General features: G+C 42.5%; 1 protein-coding gene across 3 annotated transcripts; it reads right to left on the reverse strand.

Annotated features, from left to right (window-relative positions):
• Positions 1 to 1,599: 1,599 nt before the first annotated feature.
• Positions 1,600 to 15,575, reverse strand: LOC103186534 (signal peptide peptidase-like 2A). Of its 3 annotated transcripts, XM_042342969.1 has the most exons (17): positions 15,463 to 15,575; positions 12,712 to 12,831; positions 11,676 to 11,855; positions 10,749 to 10,838; positions 10,526 to 10,665; positions 9,691 to 9,851; positions 9,226 to 9,322; positions 8,781 to 8,882; positions 8,269 to 8,350; positions 7,965 to 8,039; positions 7,713 to 7,769; positions 7,509 to 7,595; positions 6,005 to 6,104; positions 5,526 to 5,603; positions 4,611 to 4,771; positions 3,642 to 3,675; positions 1,600 to 2,452 (listed from the first exon to the last, which is right to left on the reverse strand). In XM_042342969.1, the coding sequence occupies exons 1-17, from the start codon at positions 15,517 to 15,519 to the stop codon at positions 2,412 to 2,414; spliced, it is 1,662 nt and encodes a 553-aa protein (XP_042198903.1). In that variant the 5' UTR covers positions 15,520 to 15,575; the 3' UTR covers positions 1,600 to 2,411. The 3 variants fall into 3 exon arrangements, with proteins under 3 accessions (XP_042198903.1, XP_042198905.1, XP_042198904.1); XM_042342971.1 differs by lacking the exon at positions 7,509 to 7,595 and having other exon boundaries at positions 15,463 to 15,572; XM_042342970.1 differs by lacking the exon at positions 3,642 to 3,675 and having other exon boundaries at positions 15,463 to 15,572.
• Positions 15,576 to 25,022: the final 9,447 nt, after the last annotated feature.

Genomic DNA, 25,022 nt, shown 5'->3' on the forward strand with positions numbered 1-25,022 from the left:
GAGCCTTTCGACGCGGAGGAACGGCAAGCGAGCGCGCGCGCGCTCGAGCGCCAGGGAGGGGGCGGGGGCAGGCTTGACCGCGCGCGCGGCGGCGGCGGCGTGCGGCGATGGGGGTCACGTGCGTACGATCGGGGGTGGGTGGGTGGGAGTGGGCGGGGCCTCGAGCGAGCGCGTCATTCGGTGGGCGGGGAAATGCCTTCTGCTGCAACATGTGTGTACACACATGTCTTGTGTTTTGTTTTGCGCGTGTTCCGCTGCTGTGCATTAGCCCCCACCCCCTCCCTCCCTTCTACCCCCAAAAAAAGGAGTAATGGTTTGGTCACTCAATCCACAACTGTTTGTAAGAGGCAACGGGCCCTTTGAGACGTCTCTACGACACGATAAGACAATAAATCAAATGCACGGATTACTATTTACACGCGTGGATTGATACCAGTGGCTTAAAAAGCACTCGCGGGGATGGGTGGCTCCATCGGCTGTCAGCGTCGGACTTGTTCCGTTTCCCTCTGTCACCCGAGCAAGCGGGCGAGGGGGCGGCTACATAAAAAGGACGAGAAGACTGGGGTGTGTGGAGCCAGTACGGTTATGGGCATGAGTTGACATGTGAAACCCAACACTCTTTCTTGCTGCATTAATATTTTTGGAGATGAACTCCTTATTAGTCCTTCAGGCTGATGTGGGGGAGGGGGGGGGGGGAGAGAGGCAGGATAAAGATAACATGCACAAACATCAGAGGCCTTTGGTTATATTATAGCCAATGACATTGCTTATCGGCATTCGTCTCAGAAATTGCTGGAGCGAAGGAGGCTTAATGCAATCAAAGATCTAGTTTTGTGGCAGCAGCTGCCACTGGTGGCAAACTGTACTGTGCAAGGGCATCCATTGTCCTTGATATGTATGCAAGGACTTACAAACTGAAGCAGTTTATCAGAACACTAATTAGTATTTGTGCAAACAGTGATTTACCAGCTATGATACCATATTTTGCTCCCTTTGTAAACGGACCAAATAACTTAGTTTCACTTTAGGAATGTGTAACATCCTGAAAATCACCTATTTGATGCATGACATTTACACGTGGAATTTTTTAATTTTTTGGAATGAAGTTCCACATCCACAAAATCCAACTAATAACTCTGCCACCCATATGCTCACCTGCTCTGAACTCTGCTACCCCCATCACACCAGTCTACCCCAGACTCCCTATCACAGAACCACCAGTCAGTAATTTCCCAGCAAGTGAGCCAATTTCTCCTCATATATAACCAAGTGAGTTGATGGCTGACTGTTAGTCCTGGAACTGGGGGAGAGAAAGCAAAAATAAATCTGTCTTGACATCTCCTATACTTAAATCACACAGTTTGAGAACTGCCAATGAGTTATGATCTTTCACTCAAAGGCAAAGAGAAAAGTTCAAATATAGCTTACTATTCCTTAACCTTACCTGCTCCACCAAAAACTTGGCTTTGAGGTTTATTCAATTACTGAATTACTAATTAAACTATTATTCACACCTTCAACTGTTGCATGTACAACTGGAGCATTACAATTGACCTTTAGTGAATCACTCTATGCTATTTAAAAAAAGACTAAACTGGGGATGTTTGCAAACATTTTTAATAGAAAAAAAATCTGCCAAAATATACAAGTTACAAATTCTTTTTCGAAAAAATGCCTATGTTCTTCATTTGATCATATATCTGGCACTGCACCATACCATCAACTGAATCTGGTTCAGATCAAATCACATCCTACAACTTTCAATTAAATGCAAGACCACCACAAATCACATTAAATCTTTAATCTTGCACACAGAGGCACTGAAAATGTAAAGTTAGTGTCAAACCTGTCCAGTAGATGACAATTTGTTTTGGCACAATACAAACTGAATAAGTGGGTTAACTGTCGACAATTGAATCTATTAAACTTCACAAATCAGTTTCAAAAGGTAAATTTGCAGAAGACAACGGGAACTTTAACTGACTAGTGATCACATTCCTTGATGGCCTGATATGTTTAATATAAAGGAGATTTCTAACAAATAAAGTTACCCAAGTAAACACAAATGTGGTCACCCCTGTACAACAACCAGAAATGCTTTGGCCAGGTGTTGTATACTTTTACCAATAAAACTATTTATGGATTACAAAAGATAGTAAGTTAAAGTAGTAATAAAAAGTGCATAATGGATCCACAGACCCAGAAAATCTTTGGCAATTATTGTTTAAGTTGTTTCTGCTTCTCAAAACAGTTGCAGGTGTTTTACTGGTGTCAGTTGTAAGAGCGATGTAGTCTTCAGGTTTTCCTTCCATTCCAATCTTTTTTAAAAAATAAATCAATACGTACAGAAAGCTCGAATGCAAGAAAAGGGAAGTTTTCAGGGATGCTCAGAAGGCTGTTCACTAACACCCTCACTGTTCTCTGGATTGAGTATACCACCTGGGTTCATCATCTGGAAGGGGGGGAAATGAACATTTAAGAGTACAATTAAAGCTGAACAATATTTAGAAGAGCTTCATTATTCAGGAAAAGAGTACTGAAAGCAATTTAGCATTCAAAAATACATATAATGCCAGCTTTGCTCAGCGCAGAGCTCAATTCATGGTGAGTTTAGAAACTCGTTTTGTTGCAGATACTACACTACAATCCTTCAAAGCTTCATCTCCTGATGTGCAATACTAATTCAACATTTCTTAAAAAAAATCAACAAGAGTTTTGTAGATCAATGACTCGACCCTCAATATAACCTCCCAACTGAACCTCCCAATATGGCATATATAGTATTAGGAGTGAAGATCAGAGAAGAATTGGTCAACTCTCAGAACCCATTATTATAATCTTAGAGCCCCTTTTAACATTTGTAATTTGCATTAAAACAAAGTACAGGATCCAAAGAAAGTCGCCCATAATAAACCAAATCAGTTTTTGAAAAAAGTTGATATTTCTTTGAAACTAATGCCCATGATTTCCCAAGCATCAAATGAGATTTTAAAGTTTACAATATACGCAATACAATTTCATGCAACTCCTCTCTCTAATCCTATGCAGCAAAAGGCAGTAGAGAAATTAGTTTAGCAGCCTTAGTGGTATTGGGTTGTTTATTTGTATGATAGATTTTTATTAAAATCTGACTGTATAGTCCTCCCAATGAGTGGTGGATTATAAGAAAAAGATACACAATTAAGTGTTATTGCAATGAGAAGTACACATTTCAGTTAGCATTATATCAAGGCTCACGATAATTGCAGAAGATTAATTAGCAAGGGATTGTGAAAATTATTTAGAATCTTGCTCCTCAAAGCATCTGAATTAAAAGCAACTTTATTATAAGACAATAACAGCCCTTGAAAGGTCCATTGCTTAGCTTCAGTTAAAATTGGGTTTTCAATTAGAAAACTAACATTTTAATTCTTAAAATTATTTTGATAGTTTCCACTCATTTTTTCTATAAGAAAGATACAGTAAACTGAAGCAATGTGCCAGCTCGTGTAGGTTTCTGTGCATTGCAATGGATGTTGGACAGTGGTCACCAGGGCAAGTGTAAGAGAGGAAAAAAAGCAGATGTTGCAGAATCTCGCAGCATAAAGAGTAAAGAATGATTTGCAACCCACTGCACATTGCAAAAGTACCAACTTTCCCACCTTGTAATAAATGTTCCACTGTATCATCCAAAACCTAAAAAAATCAGTTACATTAATAATTGAATTACATCAATAATTCTCCTTCCACCCTGCGCCCCCCACCCCAAACATATAGTAAGTCTTTACTTGCTATTTTGTCAAACAATTCCCTGATACAACAGTGTAGACCTGTTCCAAATCGCCTGGAATCATGGCAGAGGATGGCTCAGTTGACCCTCTTAGGTGGAGATAATATCAACCGATGTGACAGACATTCTGAATGCACCTCCCATCCTAATACTCTGTACCAAGCAACAATACTTTGAAAGCATACAACATCAACTGCCAATGACTTATGAATTGACAATTCAGTGTCCTGAGTTGCATCCACCCCCACAAAGAACTGTCAAAACTTCATAGAGCCCTTCAGCCACAACACAAGTTCTTTGCTCAAGTCTGGGCTTGATTCAATTCAAGGTCCCAAAGAGGAAAGACATTATGCTGATTTACTGTATCATTCTGTAACATTTGAAAAATGAGATTCAAGTCACAAAAAAGAGAAATGCACTAGGCAACTTATATTGTTTTTGTTGAAAAATTCATGAAGTTACCATACAAGGTTTCTATTATTCTTTAGATTCATAAAGATCAAAGAGGAAAGTGCTCGGTCTGCAGAACCCACCATCACATGATCAGACAGCAAATGAAGTCAAGCCCCCACAAAAAAAATCAGGAAGTAGATAAAAAAAAGTCTAGCTCTACTGTATAGATCTAACATACACTGGGGCATCTTAAGTGTTGTGTCCACCATTAGTCTGTGACACTGGCTGCAGTACATGAATTACTGTGTAAATGTCTGTAAGTGTTACTCAAAAAGAAAATTTAGAAGTCAACCCAGAGATTTCAGTAAGTTGTATCATTAGATAGTAGAGAATTACTGGACATAGTTATATTCTGTACAAATCCTGAACATTAAGGAAATCTGCTAACCTCATAGCTGTGTCCACTCCAGAATGTTCGCATTTCCTTACGTGTCCAGGCAGTCACAACACTGGCTAGGAGAGTACAAGGCACAAGGTAGAGCAAGGCAGGTTGTGCCATCTTGGTCAGGATCAGAACAACAAACGTCAAAATCAAACCCACTGCATATGCTGGAAAATACATGAAAGCAAAATTAAAGTTGCTTCAATGCTTCAACACCTGTCTTTATTGGCATAACCAAAATACAAATCCTTGTAACCAAACTTCAGAAACAGTCAACGGTCTTAATAGGCAACTTTATTTCAGAGTTAAATGTTAAAACTTCTAAAACGATCATTAATCTATTGAAAATTCTAGCCTCCAAGTAGGATCTTTAACTGGATGAGGACACATTTTAAACCAGCTTGAGTGTAATTCAACCTGTACCTGTGCACAAGTTCATGTAAAGCAGGATACAGCTTCCCATTTCATGGTATTTCAATAGAAAACTAGACTACTAAATTACAAGGAAATGGCAAACACCCCGAAACTGAAAAAGTTTGCCATGAGCTCCAAGTGGGGTAGAGGGAAGAGAAGAGAAATGGAAGGGAAATTTTTAAAATTGGTTTCTTCTAAATACACTGATAATTAAGGTAGCACACAATATAAGCACATTAAATCTGAGCACAATGTTTCAAAGAGGCAATAGGTAGTTGAGTCTTCTCTCACATCTGGCTCAACAAGGCTTTCCATCTGTCCTCTCACTTACATGATCCCACACCAAGCACATTGAGAGCTTGTGCACAGTAGTGCTGATGAATGGGTAGTTACATTAACAAAGCAGCCCCTGATGGTGTACTACAATCCAATTAGTTACTACAACAACTTGCATCTTCACACAGGTAGTATATGTGCACTTGGTACCAAATTTTAAGAAGCACTTACCAATAGCACATGATACAAAATAGATGTTGGAGGAGTTTCGCTGAACATCAAATCGTCGGCAATAGGCAACCAACAATCCTGCAAGTAAGAACAAACATACACACCAAGGGCAAGCAAAAGCTGAGAATCAAGTTATTTCAAATCAATCACGTAAGCGAGAATTGTATTCAATATTAGTGTTGCTACCCATAGTGTAAAAGTCAAGTGGCATTAGATAGTAGTGAAGCTCATTAGAAACTTCAGATGTTGGAAAAATTTGCATTCCATTTAACCAAGATAACTCCTTCCAACAGCTATGTAATCCTATTGCATTAAACAATGGTTATAGGTAGCACTGAATTGTACATCCATCTAACGTTTAACACATAGGAGGGTACATCAAATTGAACAATCTCAATGGTGCAAATTACCATGGAGTGTCACACATTTAACAAAGATACAGGACACGCAAGTTAGGAGAATTTAAAAACGTTGCTTACCTGGCACAATAATATCCCCAAATCCTAGCAGAGAAAAGCTCATTCCACACAAAGTAATCACTGAAGGCGTGAGTCTTGGAACTCGGAGAACCACTGGCAACTACAGAAAATACAGTTGAACCAGAATGAGCTGGTATGAGATAGAGCAATTCAATGCCACACTTTTCAGTGGTGGGGGGGTGGGGGTATCCAAATCCAATTGAAAAAAGGACAGCCACGGAAGAATAGTATTTAAATCCAAAATACTTTGAATATCTTATCAATTTTGCACATCAAAGTAAATGCTAATCTTCAATTTAATAATTAATATTCCTTTTTGAAAGTGATAGCATGGCACAGAATCAAAGTCCAATAGACAATGGATAAAAAACCCTTGATTTACTCAGGCTCAAGCAGAATTTCAGAGTGGGGGGGAAGATTATGGAGTTCTTCACTTGCACACTAACAAGAAGCGATGGTACAGAAAAATAAAGCTAAAAAGCTGAGCAAGACTTTCTAGCTGATCACGGTAATGAAGCCAGGATGAAAATGGTGTGCAGCAAGGAAATTACATTCACCATGTAAAGGATTGGGGTTATAGAGAGCCCATCATTTATTTGGGGCTTGCATGCTTTGGCTGAGGAGCAGAAAATGGATGCAGAAGCAAAGTAGCAAAAATCTCCCCAATTTGGCATCAATAGGGTATATTTCAGAGTTCTTTTTGCAGCTACTTGATAGATGCCACCAAATTAACTGTAACCTCTTTGTGAAGCTTCAGGAATTACTTCAGCCACCAATGAGTTTAGAACTTCATAGTAATAACTCATACAAGTAAACCATGAACAAATCCAGAGGATACCTCTCAACTGTCCTGTGCTCAAGAGGCTTCCTCTTTCTCTCCCACTCTAAGACAGCTCTAAAAGTACCCAAATGATATTCCCACATGTGGCAAGTGTACCTGCACACTGCGTTTTACCTCTAAGGCCTGGGTTCATATTCAATCTAAGGTGACTAGATGAAGAATTTCTCTACTGGTTTGCAGTTTTTTTTTTGAATACAATTAAGGGTATGATCATAAATATACCCTATTTTGTATAGTCCTATTTTGGTGCAAATGGTGAATGATGTCAATGTGAGCTTTACTGGGCAGCTCAAAAAAAAGCTGTTGCTGATGAGCAATGTATAGTAAAGATTCGTACATTACCCTCCCCAATAGCAACATATTTTTCCCCAAGCAAACAAGTTCACCCACCCCCCCACAAAAAAACCCAAAGAATTAATTTCATGGAATATATCTCCCTGGTTCACCGCTTTCAATAACATGAGGAATTAGAATCTCTCCCCCACAAAACATCCCATTAAAAAGGATGGATAGATAGCATGTCATTATAATATAGTCAAATAGCCACTTCAAACATGGCCCATCTTTCGCAAGGACTAGTTGGGAGGTATGATCTGAAAAAAAAATTGAGTGCTGGTTCATAATCAATTGCTGCCCCACAGAAAGATGCACGTTAATTCTTACTTTTTCATGGTGGGAGTAGGATGATGGCTCAACAGAACTTCCATTAGGTTTGTCCCACCACTCTGGAATCAAACCCATTCCATCACTCTGGAATCAAACCCAATGTTTAAGGGGTTTTGTGTGAAGAAAAGCACTTCTGCACAATTTTTTTTATTTAAAAAAAACAAACCCTGGTTCACACACAAGATAATTTTTCTATTTCACCTTTTCAGCTGTGTCAGTTCCTCCAGTGGCCACTTCGACCATGATGCTCTTACCTTGCTAAAAGGGAAACCAACCAAATCAATCAGTTAAAGGCAAAGATCTGCGCCCACCCACCCACCGCATTGTTGCACTAGATTGCAGCGCCTTATGTTGTCAAATATACTATCTGTTTTTCTAAGGCAAACACTAGATATTGTTCAGCCAGCACAAGTGGATGATTTATTAATTCGCAGAAAGTGTGTAGTTACTTACCGGCGTGATGAATGGAGTTATAAACACAAAGAACACATCATATAGCAGGAGGAGTCCCAGAAGAATAACACAAGACTGTGAACAAGGAGAACATTTTTAAAAAAGTTTTAATAAGGTGCAACTGCAGACTTACGTTGAAACTTTCCAAGATAGCATGACATTTAAAAAAAATCCAATTCATTGTCAAAGTGGCAAGGAGGGAATAAACTTTAAAAGTAGTCTAAGTCAGATGTAGAATTACTCCAATGTCACTAATATTCATGGCATCAAGAAAAAGTAACAGTATTGCTTGTATATACAGTACCTTGAAATGAGGCAGTTTCACAGTTTTCAGGAAGTTGAGGCAGAAGGCAACTCCCAAAAAGTCATGCAGAATCCATACCCAGCTGAAATAGGAAACAGTACACTCTATTTTAGATTAAATACAGAGGCAGGCAATTCAGTAACTGAAATGCTCGGCTTTGCAACTCCATTGATACTAAAGCCACTCAAGATAATATTTAAAGTGTGTATTTTTCTGGAGAAATATACTGCACACTGGAAAAACAATGGATTCTTTCCCAGAATGTCAACTGCACTTTCAACCACTTAAACTTGTTGCGTAATTTACCAATTACAAACTAACACAAAAAGTGCATTATCTTCTGTCTATAAAAAGGTAGAAATACTCTCCCCACCCCAATTCAATAAACTCTACACTCATTGTAACAAACTACAGTTTGAGGATTAGGAGGGTGCTACATTCTTGGCTTCTATGACAGCACTGGATGTGTAGGAAGTTAGGAATTAGAGAGCAATATTAGTCACAATACCCACCTATCATCATTGCGGAATACCACCCACACCACAGCGATAGCTACACAGACTGCAGCAAGAAAAATCAATCGAACCTCAAAACTTCTCTGACCACATGCTAGTCTGCAAAAAAAGTTATGAACACAGACGAATATTAACAATCATCTTTTAATAAATGAATCTGACATAGCACCTTTGATATTGAAAATCTTGTACTTCAGAAATAAATGCTGTCAATTTTTTTTGTTCAGTAGGGTGTCTTGATACATGTGGTAACGCATCACCATGCTTAAGAGTATCCTGACCAATTGCTGTCAAACACAGACAAACCAAAGACCAATTTACACTCAGTGATGCCCCACAAACACCAAGAAAAGGAATGACTCAATTTATCAGGACAATTGTTGGTCGGGGACAGAACTAGATAAAACAAAAGCAATATATTAGGATGAAAGTCACTGCTCACCTGCATTTACAAAATGGTATTTTAGCCATCACTGCAGACAGACAGTTGTAGAGGCTGATTGCTGATGCCAAGCAGAAGATGGCGATTACCACATACACTGAGAGAAGCNAAAAATGAGAAGACATAAGAAGTTCCTCACCACATGTTAGATATTACATAGTGCTCCAGCACAGAAACCTTTGCACCCAATCAGTCGAATGTTTATACTCCCATCCCTCTATACCCTTCTGACTCATCACAAATCTCAGAACTAAGGGTATTAAGATTTTTTCCCCCCTGCAATAAACTGACAGATGTTACAACACACTTGGTTCAGAGCAGCCAGGAGAAACAGAAGACTAAAATATTCGATAATCACAAGTCACAGTTATACTGTGTGTTCCAAGTTGTAGATGTGCTTTTAAATCTGTTGAACTGTGAAACATAGTTTGGTATGATAATCGCGTGCTGCGCAGACATGCTCACCCAACCATTTGTAGAAGAAGTATAGCAGCACAATCATCACACAACAGATGGCAACAAATACCACCACTGTGAGTGGTGAGAGAATTAATGTTTGGTCCTTGTTCCTGTCTAATTCTTTTGTCTGCCTTCTAGAGTCCGACGCTGTGCCGCCATTTTTGTTCCTGTTCAAGGAAATAGGAGAGCGTGTGAATTGCATTTGATAGTGCCATATCACAATGTCAAGAAGTGTCTAAAAGCACTCCACAGGATATATTGTAGAACCAACCAGTCAATCGCCATTAGGTGGCATCTCACATATGCTCAATAAAAACAAGAAGGAACAATGTTTATGCAGTTCAAACATTAAAGTTTATATTTTTAATTTGAGAGGTATGAAATATTTTTATTTCAGTTTAGTTTTCAATAGGACTCAACAACAATGCAGTTCTATCACTCATTCTTCTCGTCATGTGCGAGAGCTCCACCTAGCGACAATTGACTGGTTGAATCTCATGCTGCAGAGTGCAGATACTATTTTATAGGTGAACACAGCAACATCCCACAAAAATGAAGTGAAAGACCACTTTATCTGTGGGAATGTTAGCCCAGACAATGGAAAAACAAAGACAGGTGGTCTGATAAAACACAAATCAGGACAAACGCATTGCAACAGACTGATGAGAAAGAATTTCATCAACTTAATACTATAGCATCAGCCTTTGTAATGTCAGTGCTCTGCTGATAAGGAATTACAATAGACAAAGGAAACATTCTTGTCAATAGTTCTGGAAATTAAATACTGAAAATTAACATTTGTCAGTTTTGAATCTCAGCAAGAGATAGAACTGCACTTCACCTTCCAGATTCTTCAGAACCACTCCAATAGCCTCCAACTGTTACAGTGGCAACAGCAATAACAAAGATCAAGAGAATGCTATAATCCAGAGAGGGCACGGGAGGGGAATAAAGTACTCCTGAAATGCTATTTCCAAGCACCTGAAAACACATGGGGAAGAGTTATTGAGTATTTATGGGAACTAGTAAATCCAAATTACATTACAGAGTAGTGAGAGTGGTACCTTTTTCATGTTTACAACATCATTATATTGCAAGAGAGCCACTGGAATATTGATTTCCTTGGATTCAGACGCATTACCTCTGGGAGGAATCTAAAAAACAGATAGTCTTGGTTTCGTAAAGCGGTCCAAACTCATAAAAACACAAAATCTTATCATACTACAGAAATGAATAAGTGTAGAATGCTTCAAGCCCAAGTTCAGACCCTATTCACTCAACTACCAATTAACTCTACCTTCAAATGGCGACTCATTGGCCAATATAACTCCTCCCCAGGTCGGATAAACAGAATGCATCTTCTGGCCTGTAAGGCTATCATCAAGAGAAGTGACTTTTGACAGCCCCACACCCTGTATTCCCTTCTATTTTAGATTAAATGTGGACAGGCATCTTCACAGAAAACCAAATAAAGGTAATAAACCCATGAATTAGTTTCCTTCCTTTGAAAGAAAAGCCTTGATGTGCTCTATTTTGGGTATATTCAGAAATAGATTCACAACCACACTGATGAGGCAGTCATTTACAAATTAAGCCTTCACAGATGTAGTTTTAAACTTGAAGCATCACATAGACTTGACCAGTGGTGCATTACTTCAGATTGAAACAGGATTGGCAGGATGGAATCCAACCCTGTCCCACCGGGAGAAAAAACAAACTGTCAGAGAAATGCGGTTAAATAGAGAAACCAAAGTAAGTGGGTAAGAAGTATGGTCTGTCTAACCTGACAAGTTAACAAAAAAATCTATTACAGATTGGGCACAAAGCTACTCAAGCTTAGCAACTTCCTTTAAATAGGTATTGAATGTCAACGCTGTTTGGATTTAGAGGGGAATTTTATGGCTTCCAGTTAATCATTGTTTACAGATAAAGTGATAGAACAAAATGGAAGTTTGTTAAAGTGAAGCTGCATTAGTCAGATTTGGACTCACTGGATTTTCTATGCTGGCAATCAAAAGGGCTTTGGCACCATGATTCTGGGCAATCTTAGCTTTGCTTGTCAATGTGCAGTTCCCTCTCATCACCACAACAATGCCTTGTAGGCCCTCCGAAGGTACGTCAGTTACTTTGCACAACATTGTCGAGGTCAGAATTTGTAGCCGATGCACGGTCTAAGAAAGACAAAAATGAATCAATCTGCACAGTTATATGAGGATTAGCCCTCCACGGTCTTGCTTCTCCCTCACTCTGTGATCCATTAACAGCTTACCAACCTATCAGCTCCCTCCATGCCCCCCACCCCCACCACACACCATTGGTGGGCACCATCTGGAACTCCATCCTAGTGTCGCTCCGCCTCACCCCACCTCCCTTTCCTCCCTCAAGCTCATCTCAAACCTTCCTCTTTGGCCATCCCCCACCTCTTGGTTTCAAACCCCCTTTTGCTTCCAACCCCCTCAACTGTCCGGCACCTTCGGACATCCTTTTGACGTGAAAGGGACTATAGAAATATAATTTTGTTGCTGTGGATGCCTGGTTGTTATCACAGACAAGGCCACCTCCACCCTCCCATAATATAGCCAAGTTCCTCACTCAAAATGCCTGGCCAGTGGACAACACAGAATACAGTTCTACTTGGGGCTATATGCCCACAGATGTTGATCTGTTAAGTTGTCGCACAGTAAATATAGCAAATGGCTGATCCCAGGACAGAAAGCTTCTAGTTTGAAGCATCTCTGGCAAGATCCACATTAAACCACCTAAACTACAGTCAAACACTTATTGCATAAGATGTTTGAAGACTGACAGCAAACCTAGTGTACAACAAGAAATATTAAGCGTCAGCCTGGCTCAGTTGGCAGTATTCGTACGAGTCAAAAGGTCACAGGCTTACATCCCACATAGGACTTTGAATTCAAGGCTGATACTTCAATTTTAATCCTTCCTTAAGTAACCTTTCACAATACATTGCATACAGTTTGCTCTGGGGACTACCATGCTTAATTGCCACCAATAATTATTACTTACAGCATTGCCCAAAGACGATGGAAGTGCCACCCAGTTAGGGTTATACAGAATACAAAAGTCCTTTGATAAACCTGCAGTCTCATTGCTGTAAGCCTGTAGAATGCCTTCCTGAGCATCTGCCTGAAAAATATTCAGAAGAATTAGGAGTCAGGTGCAGGAAATGTTAGCAAGACCATTTGCAATAATCCTGGATGTGGCTACTAGCTGCACTGAGTCCTGTAGCTCAGTGGTTAGAGCACTCGCTTTGCGAGCGAGAGACCTGAGTTCAATTCCAGGCAGAGGGCGAAACCTTGGGCAAGTTTCCTTACTCCACACAGAGCCTAATAATAATCCCTCCAAAACCCCCAAAAAATAATAAATTGGTCATTTTCAATCTATGACTGTTTGTGGGACATTGCTGTGCGCAATTGGCTGCCGCGTTCACCCACAAATATACAGTCAATTCACTTTACAGTGTGTTCTGTGAAGCGCTTTGGGACGTCCTCCCGACGTGAAAAGCGCTATATCAAATGCAAGGATTATTATTATTATTACTAGGGAAGCATTTGTGTTACATTACCATCACTGTATGGACATGTTGCATACCAGGCATTTCCAATATACCTTGTATAAATTTCAATCAAACCAAGTGTAACCAGTCCCAACGCTTAATAGAACAGGTCCGGGACACTTTGCACCCAAACAATCTAAACATGGAAGCAAATAATTATGCTGACAGTCGATACAACAGTTATTTCCAGGGAAATATTAAACAAATAGAACTAACCCATGGTATCAGGTTAACAGAATGCACATCAATATTAATGCAGTGAGCGGCAGCTGAATCACAAACAGCTGTCACAGCCAATGACTAATCTTCCATTTACTACCTTTATACAAACACCACAGTCAGTTCTAACATTGGGACCAAGGGGAGAAGCTTTGATAGAGCTGTAAATAACATCATGCATGACCACTCAATCATGACAGGAGCCAATTTTATGCAGTTGGGTTAGGTCTGTTAGGTCAGACCAAGGATTCAGTACAATTACAAAAAAGTTTCACTGATAGATGCTCTTTTTCCCAGTCTTAAAGGTAGATTACAGGGGCTTCCATCACATATGAGAAGTGGTCTTTAAACTATAGCATTAAGGACTCACTAAAAGACTATCAAAAAAGTCTAAGTTCAAGAATTCAAAAGATTATATAAAAAGGAAGAGAAACCGATGCACGAAGAAGGAAACCTTAAGCAAACATGTATCTGCACAAACAATGTAATGTGCTTTTTTTTAAAAAAAATGGCAATTTCTTTTCAGGGACACGAGATCTTGTCTTTAATTGCACAATATTTCTAAGAGGTATGAGCCACAGCTTCAGTTTCTTCCAGTGGAAGATGGACTTTTAATTGCAACTCCGCCACAGACAAATCTCAGAAACAGATTCCGTACACCAGTTTTGCAGATCTCCTCCTGCATTACAATTTACCAGTGTGGTTCATAGCTCATCCTACAATATAATAATAATCCTTGCATTTTCGATGTAGCGCTTTTCACGTCGGGGGGGACGTCCCAAAGCGCTTCAACAGAACACACCGCAAAGTGAATCGACCGTACATTCATTTGTGGGCGAACGCGGCGGCCGATTGCGCACAGCAGTGTCCCGCAAGCAGCCGTGGATTGAAAGTGACCGATTTTTATTGTTGTTTGGGGTTTGTTTTTTTTTTGGAGGATTATTATTAGGGGCTGTGCGTGGAAGTAAGGAAACTTGCCCGAGGTTTCGCCCTCTGCCTGGGATTGAACCCAGGACTCTCACTTGCAAAGTGAGTGCTCTATAACCACTGAGCTACAGGACTCCTGTAGTAGTGGTAGTAGTAGTTTTAACCAATGTCCTCGATTCAGACAGACACCTCAGGGGTATTTTATCCTGACGACGAAAATAAAACAAAGCAAAATCGCCATTGGAGCATCATCACACCCGGTGGGGGGGGGGGAGGGGGGTTCCCCGTGGACATTCCCCGAAGGGCAAAACCTTCCGCAAAACTTCCTCTTTCGGTTTTGCCATCATCATCATCATCATTATCACCACCACCACCGTCATCATCGTCAGTGGAACTTGCGCCGAAAGTTATACACAAAGCACTTCCTCATTGCTTCGCTCGAGGGACTCTTCCATTTTAATGCTCCCTCCTCACCCCACACACACCCCCCCCCACACACACATCCCCACACACACACCACACCACACCCCCCCACACACCCCCCCCCACACACCCCACCACACACACCCCACCACACACACCCCCACCACACACACCCCCACCACACACCCACACACCACCACACACCCCCACCACACACACACACCCACCCCACACCCCCACCACACACACACCCCCACCCACACACACCCCCCCCACACACACCCCCCCCACACACCCCCCCCACACACCCCCCCCCACACACCCCACACACACCCCACACCCCCCCCCCACACACACACCCACACACCCACCACACACGCCTCCCCACACACACACCCCCACAAGCCCAGAACCGCCGCGATAAAAAAAAACTCGTTGAATTCAGTTTCACACAAGTCAGGCATTGCCCCCCGCGACCCCCCCCCCAAAAAAGGAGGAAGGAGGCCATTCAGCCCAGACCCCGCGCCCGTTCCACAACGGCCGCGACCTTGCGCTCAGGGCTCTCCCCCCCTCACTTGAAAGCTTCATTCATCTCAACGGCCCGGGCTCGCCAATGGCCGCCCTCCCCCTACCTGTAGGGCGAGCAGCAAGAGAGCGAAAGCCGCCGCCGTCAGCACCGACCGCGCCATCACCGCCGACTTCCCCCTAAGGATCCAGTGACAGGCGGTTGGTCTCCGCGCAGCCGCACAATGGACCTTATAGGCGCTCAGGCGCAAACGGGGGGGGGGGGGAGGGGCCGAGGCTCTTCTCCCTCTACTCCCCCCTCCCACTCCTCCCCCTTCACCACCACCGGCGTCACTCGTTTCCTCCCCCGCGCAAGCGCACTCCGCCCCCCCCGCCACCATCACGCTCTCGGCTTTCTGTTCGGGTTCAATCGTCATCGGTCGGGCCAGAGCTCACCCCCCCCCCCCCCCCCGCAGGCTCGTCAGGTCACAGCTCCACCCACCGGCGGGATGTCGGCGGCGGGTTATGTTATGGTTATGTCATGTTGTCCCATGTCCTCTCCCCCCACACACACACACACACATCTTTTTGCAGTGTTGATGATGTTCTTTGCATTTTGGGGCAGACCCCCCCACCCCACCCCCTCGGGGATTATGCACAGAAAAAGTAAAAATTAGGCAAATCCCCCCCCAAATTTTTTAAAATTGTGCAAAATTACTTTTTTTTACAATTTCAATTACAATTTCAATACAGATAATACTATTGTGGCCATATATATATATATATATCATATAGAGAAAGAGATATGGTGGGGGGGGCAGTTTTCATTAATTTTGTATTTATATGGCGCATTTATTTGTATAGCATATTTTTGCTTCATACCTCCCACTTCAGGTCTCTTCGCGTTTCTCCCCTTTGCTGCCTCTGGAAGTGTGGGGTGTAATTTGATTTAGTGCCTTATGTACCTTCCCTCTGCTCCCACCCCCCCCCCAACTCAGGTGCCGAGCCAGGAACGTCAAGCGCCTCGGGGCATTCTCCTGATGTGAAAATATAAATTTGTGGTTATTGTTGCCTTTCACTTCTGGAGGATGTCCCAAAGTGCTTCCCAGGATTTATTGTGAAGTGGAGTGACTGTATGTTTGTGGGCGAATGCGGCCACCCACAAACAGCCACGAAACGAATGAAGGTGGGGGAGTGGGGGAGAGCTTGAATGTTGACTTAAATGTTAAGTCAACATTTTATTCAGTCAAGGCATGAGTTGCAATTCATCTTTTTCTGCGGAAATGGAATGATGACTGTAAGAGCTGCGCTATACTAACTCTGAGAGAGAAACAGAGAAGACTTTGGACTTTTTTTTACAAAAAAGCTTTTATTTTCCAGACTACTATAAATTCAAAGTATTTACAGGATTGAACACCTTGGATCATTGCGTGTGATTTAACTGGTATCCCTGGTATCACACCAACCCTCTGTGTTGGCAGCACACAACTTCCATGGTATGTGTGATTTATAATGTAAATACTGTGCAGTCTTTCCACTCTCCCTCTTGGCCGAATAGCTCACCGACACGCACAGTCAAGGCAGCCGCATGAATAATAGGCACTTGGATGAAATGTCAGAGGTCAGTCTATATTAAGAAGATTCAGTGATGGGAGGGGGAAAGAATGGGGAGGGGAAAAGGATAATAAAAGAAGCAAAACTGACGAAAATATGTAGGGAATGCAAATGTGAATGCATTGGGGTGTTGTCATTTGAAAGAGCATTTGCACTGATGTGGCTATCATCAGTTTGAAACTAATGAACCGGCTGAAAAAATGAACCATTAGAACTAAAACAGTGAAGATTTAGTCCAACATCAGACCTCAATTACACGAACTCCAATGGAAGGCAATTTCAATACTGACTAACAAACATAAGCATTCCTAACCGAACTGAAACAATATGTTAAGCAATAATATAATTCTGATCACAACAACATGATGGATAAAATAACCCTTCTAAGCATTTTTTTGCAATAGTATTACACATCACATAAAAGAAAGAGGATGCAACGATTACAACACAGTTTCAATGCCTCCCAGAGACAGGAGGTGCCCGCCATCCACTCTACCCCACGCTCTAATAGACATGATGCTGAGAGGCACATTAAATCCCTGCAATCCACCATTCACATGAGATGCAAATAAATCACTTGGTCTATTTCTATACATCACTTGATCAACTTGTGTAATTAGGAGGGGATCTGATCGATGTCTGCCAAGTTTAGGAAGGATTTGAAAGAACAGTGAAAGCTGTTTGGTGAAACATTTACAAGGAGAATAAAATCAGAATAGTTGCTGGATGAATTAAGGGGAGATTAAAAGGAATATTTTCCAACAAAGGGTTATTAGAACATGGAATGCTTTGTTATGAGTGGATATTAAGAGTGAAACTTTAACCAAGTTGGATAAAGCATTTTAATAAGGAAGACTGATAAAAGGATACAGAGAATAAGCAGGGAAATTGGGATCAGGGTAGATCCATTGGATGAATTAGCACCAGCTTAAAGTTGCTGGGGCAAATGCCCACCTCCTGTCTAGGACACAAATACCCTGCACGTGATAGCAACCTGCAATTCCACATTCACTGGTGGTAAGAATACTATTCCAATGGCAATCACTTTGTGTCTGTGCAGTGATGAAACCTGGAGCTTCCAACAATGCTGAGAGTTCTTCTCAAACCAAGATCAGTCTGAAACACATGGTTTGTACCAGGAGCACGTCCTAGTCAATTCCAAAACATAAACAGTCCTTCAAAGTGCTTGCTTATTGATTGCAGAAAGATGTACAGATCTCTTGGAAACATTCTAAAAATAAAAAATTCTGAAGATATTTGCATTACAAAGGCAACAGATCAGTCAATGGTTTCTTTGTGGGGCTTTCCATTTCACTGGTGATCCTGTCTGGGGTTTTGCTAGGAGACACCCTGTAGGATGTCAGTTGTATATCTTGGTCTTATTGCCGTTAATAACAGTGAATATCTGAAACCAAGATGGGTGGAAATACGGTTAAAAAGCATATCCAACCCACATTACAGTCTACCTCCAACGCTGGTCAAATGAGTACAGTATTTCACTGGAGGTACAGTACTAACCAAGGTATCAAACATCTGTATGTACAGCTTGTCTTACCAGGTCTCTACCACTAAAGGACCTCAATGAACCATATTGTTATTTGGGCTCTCTCCAGTGGTAGAATGTTGGAACAACATATAATTGGTTCAGTTCAGAACCTGAGCAAAAACTGACCTTGTAAAAGTCATTCGGGACATCGATAAGAACAACCCTCGCATTTCGATAAATCACATCATCAAAATGTCTCAAAGCGCTTTACAGGAGGTGACTCTGTATTTTCTTCTACCCACGAAACTATGGAGGCAAAATGTTATCCTTCCTTTAAATCCCTAAATCCTCTCCTAGAAGATGCTGATCCAAATCTTTTCCCCAAGGAGATTCCATACAAAGGCTTTTTTTTTAAAAAAAAAGCATTTTGCTCACAAAATACACAGTCAATTCACTTTATAGTATATACTGTAAAGCGCTTTCAGACATCTCGAGGATGGGATAAGGCGCTATATCAAAAGCAAGAATTATTATAAGACTGTGTGCAGATCCTGACTTCACTATTCTGTTGAGGTGATTTCCACATTGCCTAAAACTACATCAGGTGAAGTTATTTCCAACTGAACTGCAAACATTGCATACAGATCAGATCAAAAGGCAAATACATGTAATGATAGCGGAGTCCTTTTGCGTTGGGACTCACCAAAACTTTGCCGGGTGCAAGAAACAAGATGGAGCTAGACAGAGAAGCTTCCTATTTAAGGCGGTTAGATTACACCTCCTCTGGACCAGAAATAGAATGATTAAGGGTTGATGTTCCAACACTAAATCATAGAAAATTCACAATGCAGAAGGAGGCCATTCAGAGCAGCATATTTGCCCTGGACCAATCCTAGGTCCAACACAATAATAATCCCTCCAAAACCAAAAACAATAATAAATTGGTCATTTTCAATCTACGGCTGTTTGTGGGACATTGCTGTGCGCAATTGGCTGCCGCGTTCGCCCACAAATATACAGTTAATTCACTTTACAGTGTGTTCTGTGAAGCGCTTTGGGACGTCCTCCCGACGTGAAAAGCGCTATATCAAATGCAAGGATTATTATTATTAACACTAAACCCCCAGTGTTAAATGGGGTAAAGTGTCACTGACTAGGAACCACTGACTACAAACACCCCAAAAGACACTTACTAGTGCCCACGAGCTGCTGTTATGCTGCCTTTGTATCGATCATCTGTGTCTTGACATCACCTTGCTCCATGTAGCCACCTTTGGATTTCATCTGTTCCTGCACTGACCACTGCGGAACCTGCAAAGAGATTTTCAAAATAATAAGCAGGCATAGTTACATCTAGAGTGGTATGGCACGGAAACAGGTTATTCACCCCAAAATGGTCCACACAGGTGTTTATACTCCACACGTACTCCCACCCCTCCTATTCCCCTCACCTATACCCCTCTATACCCTAGAGACCAAGATCTATATGATGAGAGTCCAATGTCCATAATTCCTCACCATCTTAGTTTAAATGATTATTTTGTTTTCAAAATTTCAGATGGTGTAGAATTTTGTAAAAGTGTTTAAATTTGGAAGCTGTTCTGTCTGTAGTACTTAAAAAGAACCAGGTTCCAAATTAAGACTAGATTTAAGAATTTCCCAACCTTAAATCTTAAAGACAATAATCTTCAAGTGAAAGCCATAAGGAACTTTGGGCCTTAGGAGCAGAAACCCTTGCTGATTTCTCCCCTTCATAATTCCACAAATACTTATCCCAGTTAAAGCACCTTCAACACCAAGAAGCTTTTGTTTTATCAAGAAATTTACAAATGACTACTACCCTCTTTGGGGGGAGGAGGTAAGCAGTGTCTCCTTGGAGCTGAAGTGGCTCCAAAGTGACATGTTTCTCAACAGAATCTTGGAATCGAGTCAGCCCTTTGTGGTGGTCTCTAGTCCGGTTCCTGAGCCAGGCAGCTCCGCAGTATTCTCGGGCACTGCTGATAACAGCACAGCATGCCTGGTTCATCAGCAGGACCTGGAAGGGCAAACCCATCACTGGGAGTTATCCCCCTCAGCTCCTGCAAGCCAAAGCCCTATGGGGTAGGCTGGTCCTAGCTGGACAAGAAGCGGGAAAGCTTGCCTTACTACAGTTGAGAGACACACTCTGTGGCTCCCTTGAAAAGAAGGTGCTTACATTTGAGTGAATGGTGTTACTCATGTCCCCCGATCCCACATGAGCAGTGTGCATAAAGTTCATGGGCTCCCCAATCATGCTTCGGTCAATCCGTGGTCGCTTCCTCTGCAGGGAGAAGAGCAAAGTTTTATCACAGTTACTGATATCTGGGATCGGAGTTCTACCCAGTGTCCTCACCCAGTCACAGCTCTCAAGGATTGAGCAGATGGGCAATTCCTCCCCCACCCCCACCCCTTCCACCATCACCAGACACCAACTCATGTTAGGATCCTGATGCCCTCCAGTACCTCATTCAAGCAACCATTCTCGTTATAAGCGCCAAGGATTAAATCAGAACCAAACTGAATGGAGTCAAAACAAGGAATGTTCCTATCGATTGCAGTGTTATTCAGTTATTCCAGATGATCTATTCAACAGATGGGAAATAAACTTGGAGGAGGCGGGGAAAGAGGGCCATGGGGTGGGTGGGGGATGCTCAGAGGAGAAGCTACCCACGTGAGGAGCAGCTGGAGGGAACATCATTCAGCAACAGCTTAAAATAAACAGGAAACCAAAGGTGGAGACAGGTCAATGTTAACTTTTCCTCGAAGGAAATATATTTATTATGTGGCCTAAATCCCAATCACCGTCCTTTCTCTCCTTATTGCCCCAGTGTCCCCATCATCAAATCTGTCCGTAAGCAGAACTTTTGGAAGGATCCTTCAAGTGCAACTCCTGCCTCAATCCCACACCCCCGTTAAAAACTTAACTCAGTCAGTATTGTGGAAATTTCTCAAACGCAGCCTGAAGTTAGAAGTTAGCTTTCTACATTTCTTAAAAATAAATTGGCCTGAATGCTGAAATATGAGAATTTTCCCCTTGCTCTAACATGTACATATGTGGACCTTGAGGGAGAACAGGACAAGGCTTGGTTGCAATGGTCTCCCCGTTACCCCACCACCACCACCCTCCACCCCCCCTCTGTAACTCGGTGGCCAATTTCCCAGGGGGCAGGAGGCAGGGTTTGGTAGTGATATAGGGGAGAGAGAGGGAGATGATATCAATTGCTTTGATGCTAGTTCTGGAGAAAGAATGGCCCCAAGTCTCAGCTCAAGGCAACATCTAGAGGCAATAGCATGGGACGAAGTTGCAACAGGAAGCATAGAATGGGCCTTTATATTATGATAATCCATGTTGATTGGTTGTAAATGAGGAAGGAAGCCAGGCTTGTGACATCAAAACAGTGTACATACATGAGGCAATGGTGCAAAAAAGAAACCCACTGCACTGTAAATAAGAAATTAAATGTCTTCAAACTATGGCATCAAAAGCACAAGAGTATCAAGCAGTGGCCAAGCAGCTACATATGAATACAGAATCAGATATCATCCTGTTGATATCTCATCCAATAGCACCAATTGTGGTGGGAGAATGAGAGGAACAAGGAAGGAAGACTATGGTGTTGTATTGTGCACTGGGGGAGGTGGTTAGAAGTGGGGCGAGACTGGTTACAGCATTTCCCCCTCCCACACACCCACACATGCTCCCCCTACCCCCAGGGTAAATAACCAGCTAACCCTCCCTCCGAAGGCTTCACAGGTGACGACTGGCCACTTGCCCAGGTATTGGGAGAATCAAGCAACATTTGGGATCCTTTATCTTAGCAGAGAGGAAGGTAGAGAGAGATGAACACATTGTGCAGGTTCTTCTAAATTGTTCAAGATACGCACAGGCAAGCAAGAGGCCATTGAGCTCACTTTGCCACTTAATTTGATCGTGGTAAATCTTTGAATCCAATTTTCCTGCCATTTTCTCCAAACCCCTCATCACCTTTACTTGCCAAAGATCTGTCCATCTCCTTTTTAAACATCCCAATCGATTCTGCCTCTCTGGCAATCTGGTTGAGTTCCACTGCCTCTGTGTGAAGAAATATTTCCTGCTCTCACATCCAGCTGCCTTAGCTTTAATCCTAAAACTAAATTCCCTTATTGTGGGAGAGAGAAAGCCGTGATCCAGATAGCAGATCCACTCTCGCGGAGGCAGAGGCAGGTGGGCAGATGTACTTTGTTACTTACAGGTTGGGGGGCCTCGGAAACACAGCAGCTGAACCAGGAGTCGCACATCTCGTTGGTGCCTGTGCTTCGTGATAAAGCCCCAGCGGCACTTCCTCACTGCACCACCTCCTCAGCCCTCTTCCTGTTTGCTCTGCCGGTTGCTCTCACCGCAATACACGCTCAAAGTCAGGCCCAACCCCAGGCTCAGCCTCCACCCCCGGTGACAAACACAAGCCGACAAATGCCCTTGGATGCCTCTCCTCGCTCCGTTCCTGGTGTCTGCCTCAGGTCGGGGATCAGCGGAAAATCGTTAACCTGTCTCAAAAGAACACATCATAGGCTCAATACGATCACTTAACAAGGGAGCCCCTTATTGTACTGTGTATTTTCGACCACAAAATACACAGTAATCCACTTTACAGTATATTCCTATGAAGATTGTGCAAACATCTCCCAGTGCTTCACAGGATAAATGGTAAAGTGTAGTGACTGTGTATTTTGTGGGTGAAATGCGGAGGCCAGTTTGCACACAGCAACGTATCACAATCAGCCACAGAGTGAGTGACCAATTGGCTTAAAACTTAATTCGATTACTGGAATGAACAAAAAGATTAGATGCCTTTTTAGGGGAATAAAAAAAAAACCCAGGCTGAAGGCACTGGTCTAACACGAGAGGATGTGGTCTTAGTCTCTTTGGCAACACATCTTTGCCATGTGGTCCAGGGACATGCCAAGGGCTCAGTCAGTCAAGAAAGATTTTCTTTTGGTCAGTCAGGTGTCTGACACATCCAGAAAGCCATCACCGTGCTTAAGAGTATCCAAACCGAACCGAGAATTCCATGCATCCCACCTACATATGACAATTCTAGAGATAGATTGTTGGATTCAACAGCTCACTCTCTCCCTGGAGGGACACATCCTGCTTACTTAATTCCAGGAAGTTTTAGGCGCAGGTTGGCAAGAGCCAAGGCTTGAGGGACCCCAGAGTATGTGTTGGGGTAACTGCTGGAGTCTAACCAGCTCAAACCGCATAGCTTGCCTATTGATAGCACTGGCTGGTAAGCTTTCCCAGAATTAACTGTGCGGAGTGTTGAGAACCCAACAGCCCGTAGCCTTTAAAATGTCAAACAAGAATATCTACAGAAATTATTAGCCAAACAAACAGGAAACACATTTTGTACACACTTCCCAACCCCTCAGCCCCCACCAACCCCAAAGCACAGAGACACACACACAAACCTCCTTTCAGAGAAGTCGGGTAAAGTTGTTTCAGGACCCAAATCAAACCCAACTGAGATAAATACCGCAGCTGCTCACAAAACTTATTATTAATAATAATAATAATAATCATAATCGTTGCATTTGATATGGCATCTTATTAGGTCGTCGAGGCGCCTCAAAGCGCTTCACAGAATATACTGTAAAGTGGAGTGACTGTATATTTTGTGGGCAAAACAAACAAACAAAAAAAGACAAACAACAAACTTGTGACAAGTCGCTCACGGACAGCGCAAGGAGCTTATCTCAGTGGAATAAAGGTGGGGGTGGGGGGTAAGGGGTTGAGTTGGGGCGGGGGGGGGCGGGAAATAAGGAAACAAATGTAACTTCACAATACCTGTTCCAATCTCTGGCCTCTCACATCACATCGCCTTGGCAAGTGAGACACTGAAGCAGGATGTTTGAACTCCAGATCTGCTTTCAGATGAACCGCAGCTTGTGTGACTTTATTTGGAGTGGGGGGGGGGTGAAGTGAAGGGAAGGGAGGGTTTAAAGCATGCTGGTGCTCTGTCACCATCTGAAGCCAACAGAGCAAAAAAGGGAAGCTGATGACACGCAATCAAGACATTATTTTATAGGAAAGAAAACACTCTCTGATCAGAAAACACAGGTATACGTGTCACTGCACTGTCTGTGGGCCGTTGGGTGCGCTCTGTGTGAAGCGAGGGCGCTTTCCCCAATCACACAGAAGTGAGGAAGAGATCTGGTCCTGTTGTCTATCACTGGAAATCTCAAAGCTTTTTATTCTTCCCCTCAGTGACACACACACACACACAGAGTGTGGAAGGCAGAGGGTCAAATGGGACTCACACACATACCACACACAAACAGACAGGTTGTAGATGCTTCTATACAGGCCCCTGACTTCGCACCTTCCTACACACTGAGGGATTGGAAGTCAGGAGGAATGAGAGATGCTCAACTTCACAATAGTATAATACTTACAGGCTCAAGGTTTCCATTCGGAATGGGTCTTTAAATCAGATTCAGCCCCCACTCTTCGACTACTCCACAGCTCCAACACACAACAACACACAACACCCACTTACCTCGATCGCTCGCCAAAGCTCTCTGCTCAATTTT

Source organism: Callorhinchus milii, unplaced genomic scaffold (assembly GCF_018977255.1).
Source record: "Callorhinchus milii isolate IMCB2004 unplaced genomic scaffold, IMCB_Cmil_1.0 Scaffold22, whole genome shotgun sequence".
In the NCBI taxonomy this organism is placed as follows: domain Eukaryota; kingdom Metazoa; phylum Chordata; class Chondrichthyes; order Chimaeriformes; family Callorhinchidae; genus Callorhinchus; species Callorhinchus milii.

Bases quoted from the DNA above. Each gene is read 5' to 3' on its own strand.
- LOC103186534 (XM_042342969.1), bottom strand. From the start codon at position 15,519: ATGGCGCGGTCGGTGCTGACGGCGGCGGCTTTCGCTCTCTTGCTGCTC. The intron at 9,852-10,525 runs GTGAAGTGCAGT...TTCCTTGAACAG, and splicing joins GGTTCTGAAGAATCTGGAAG to GAACAAAAATGGCGGCACAG. The intron at 8,883-9,225 runs GTGAGCAGTGAC...CTTTTTTTGCAG, and splicing joins ATACCATTTTGTAAATGCAG to ACTAGCATGTGGTCAGAGAA.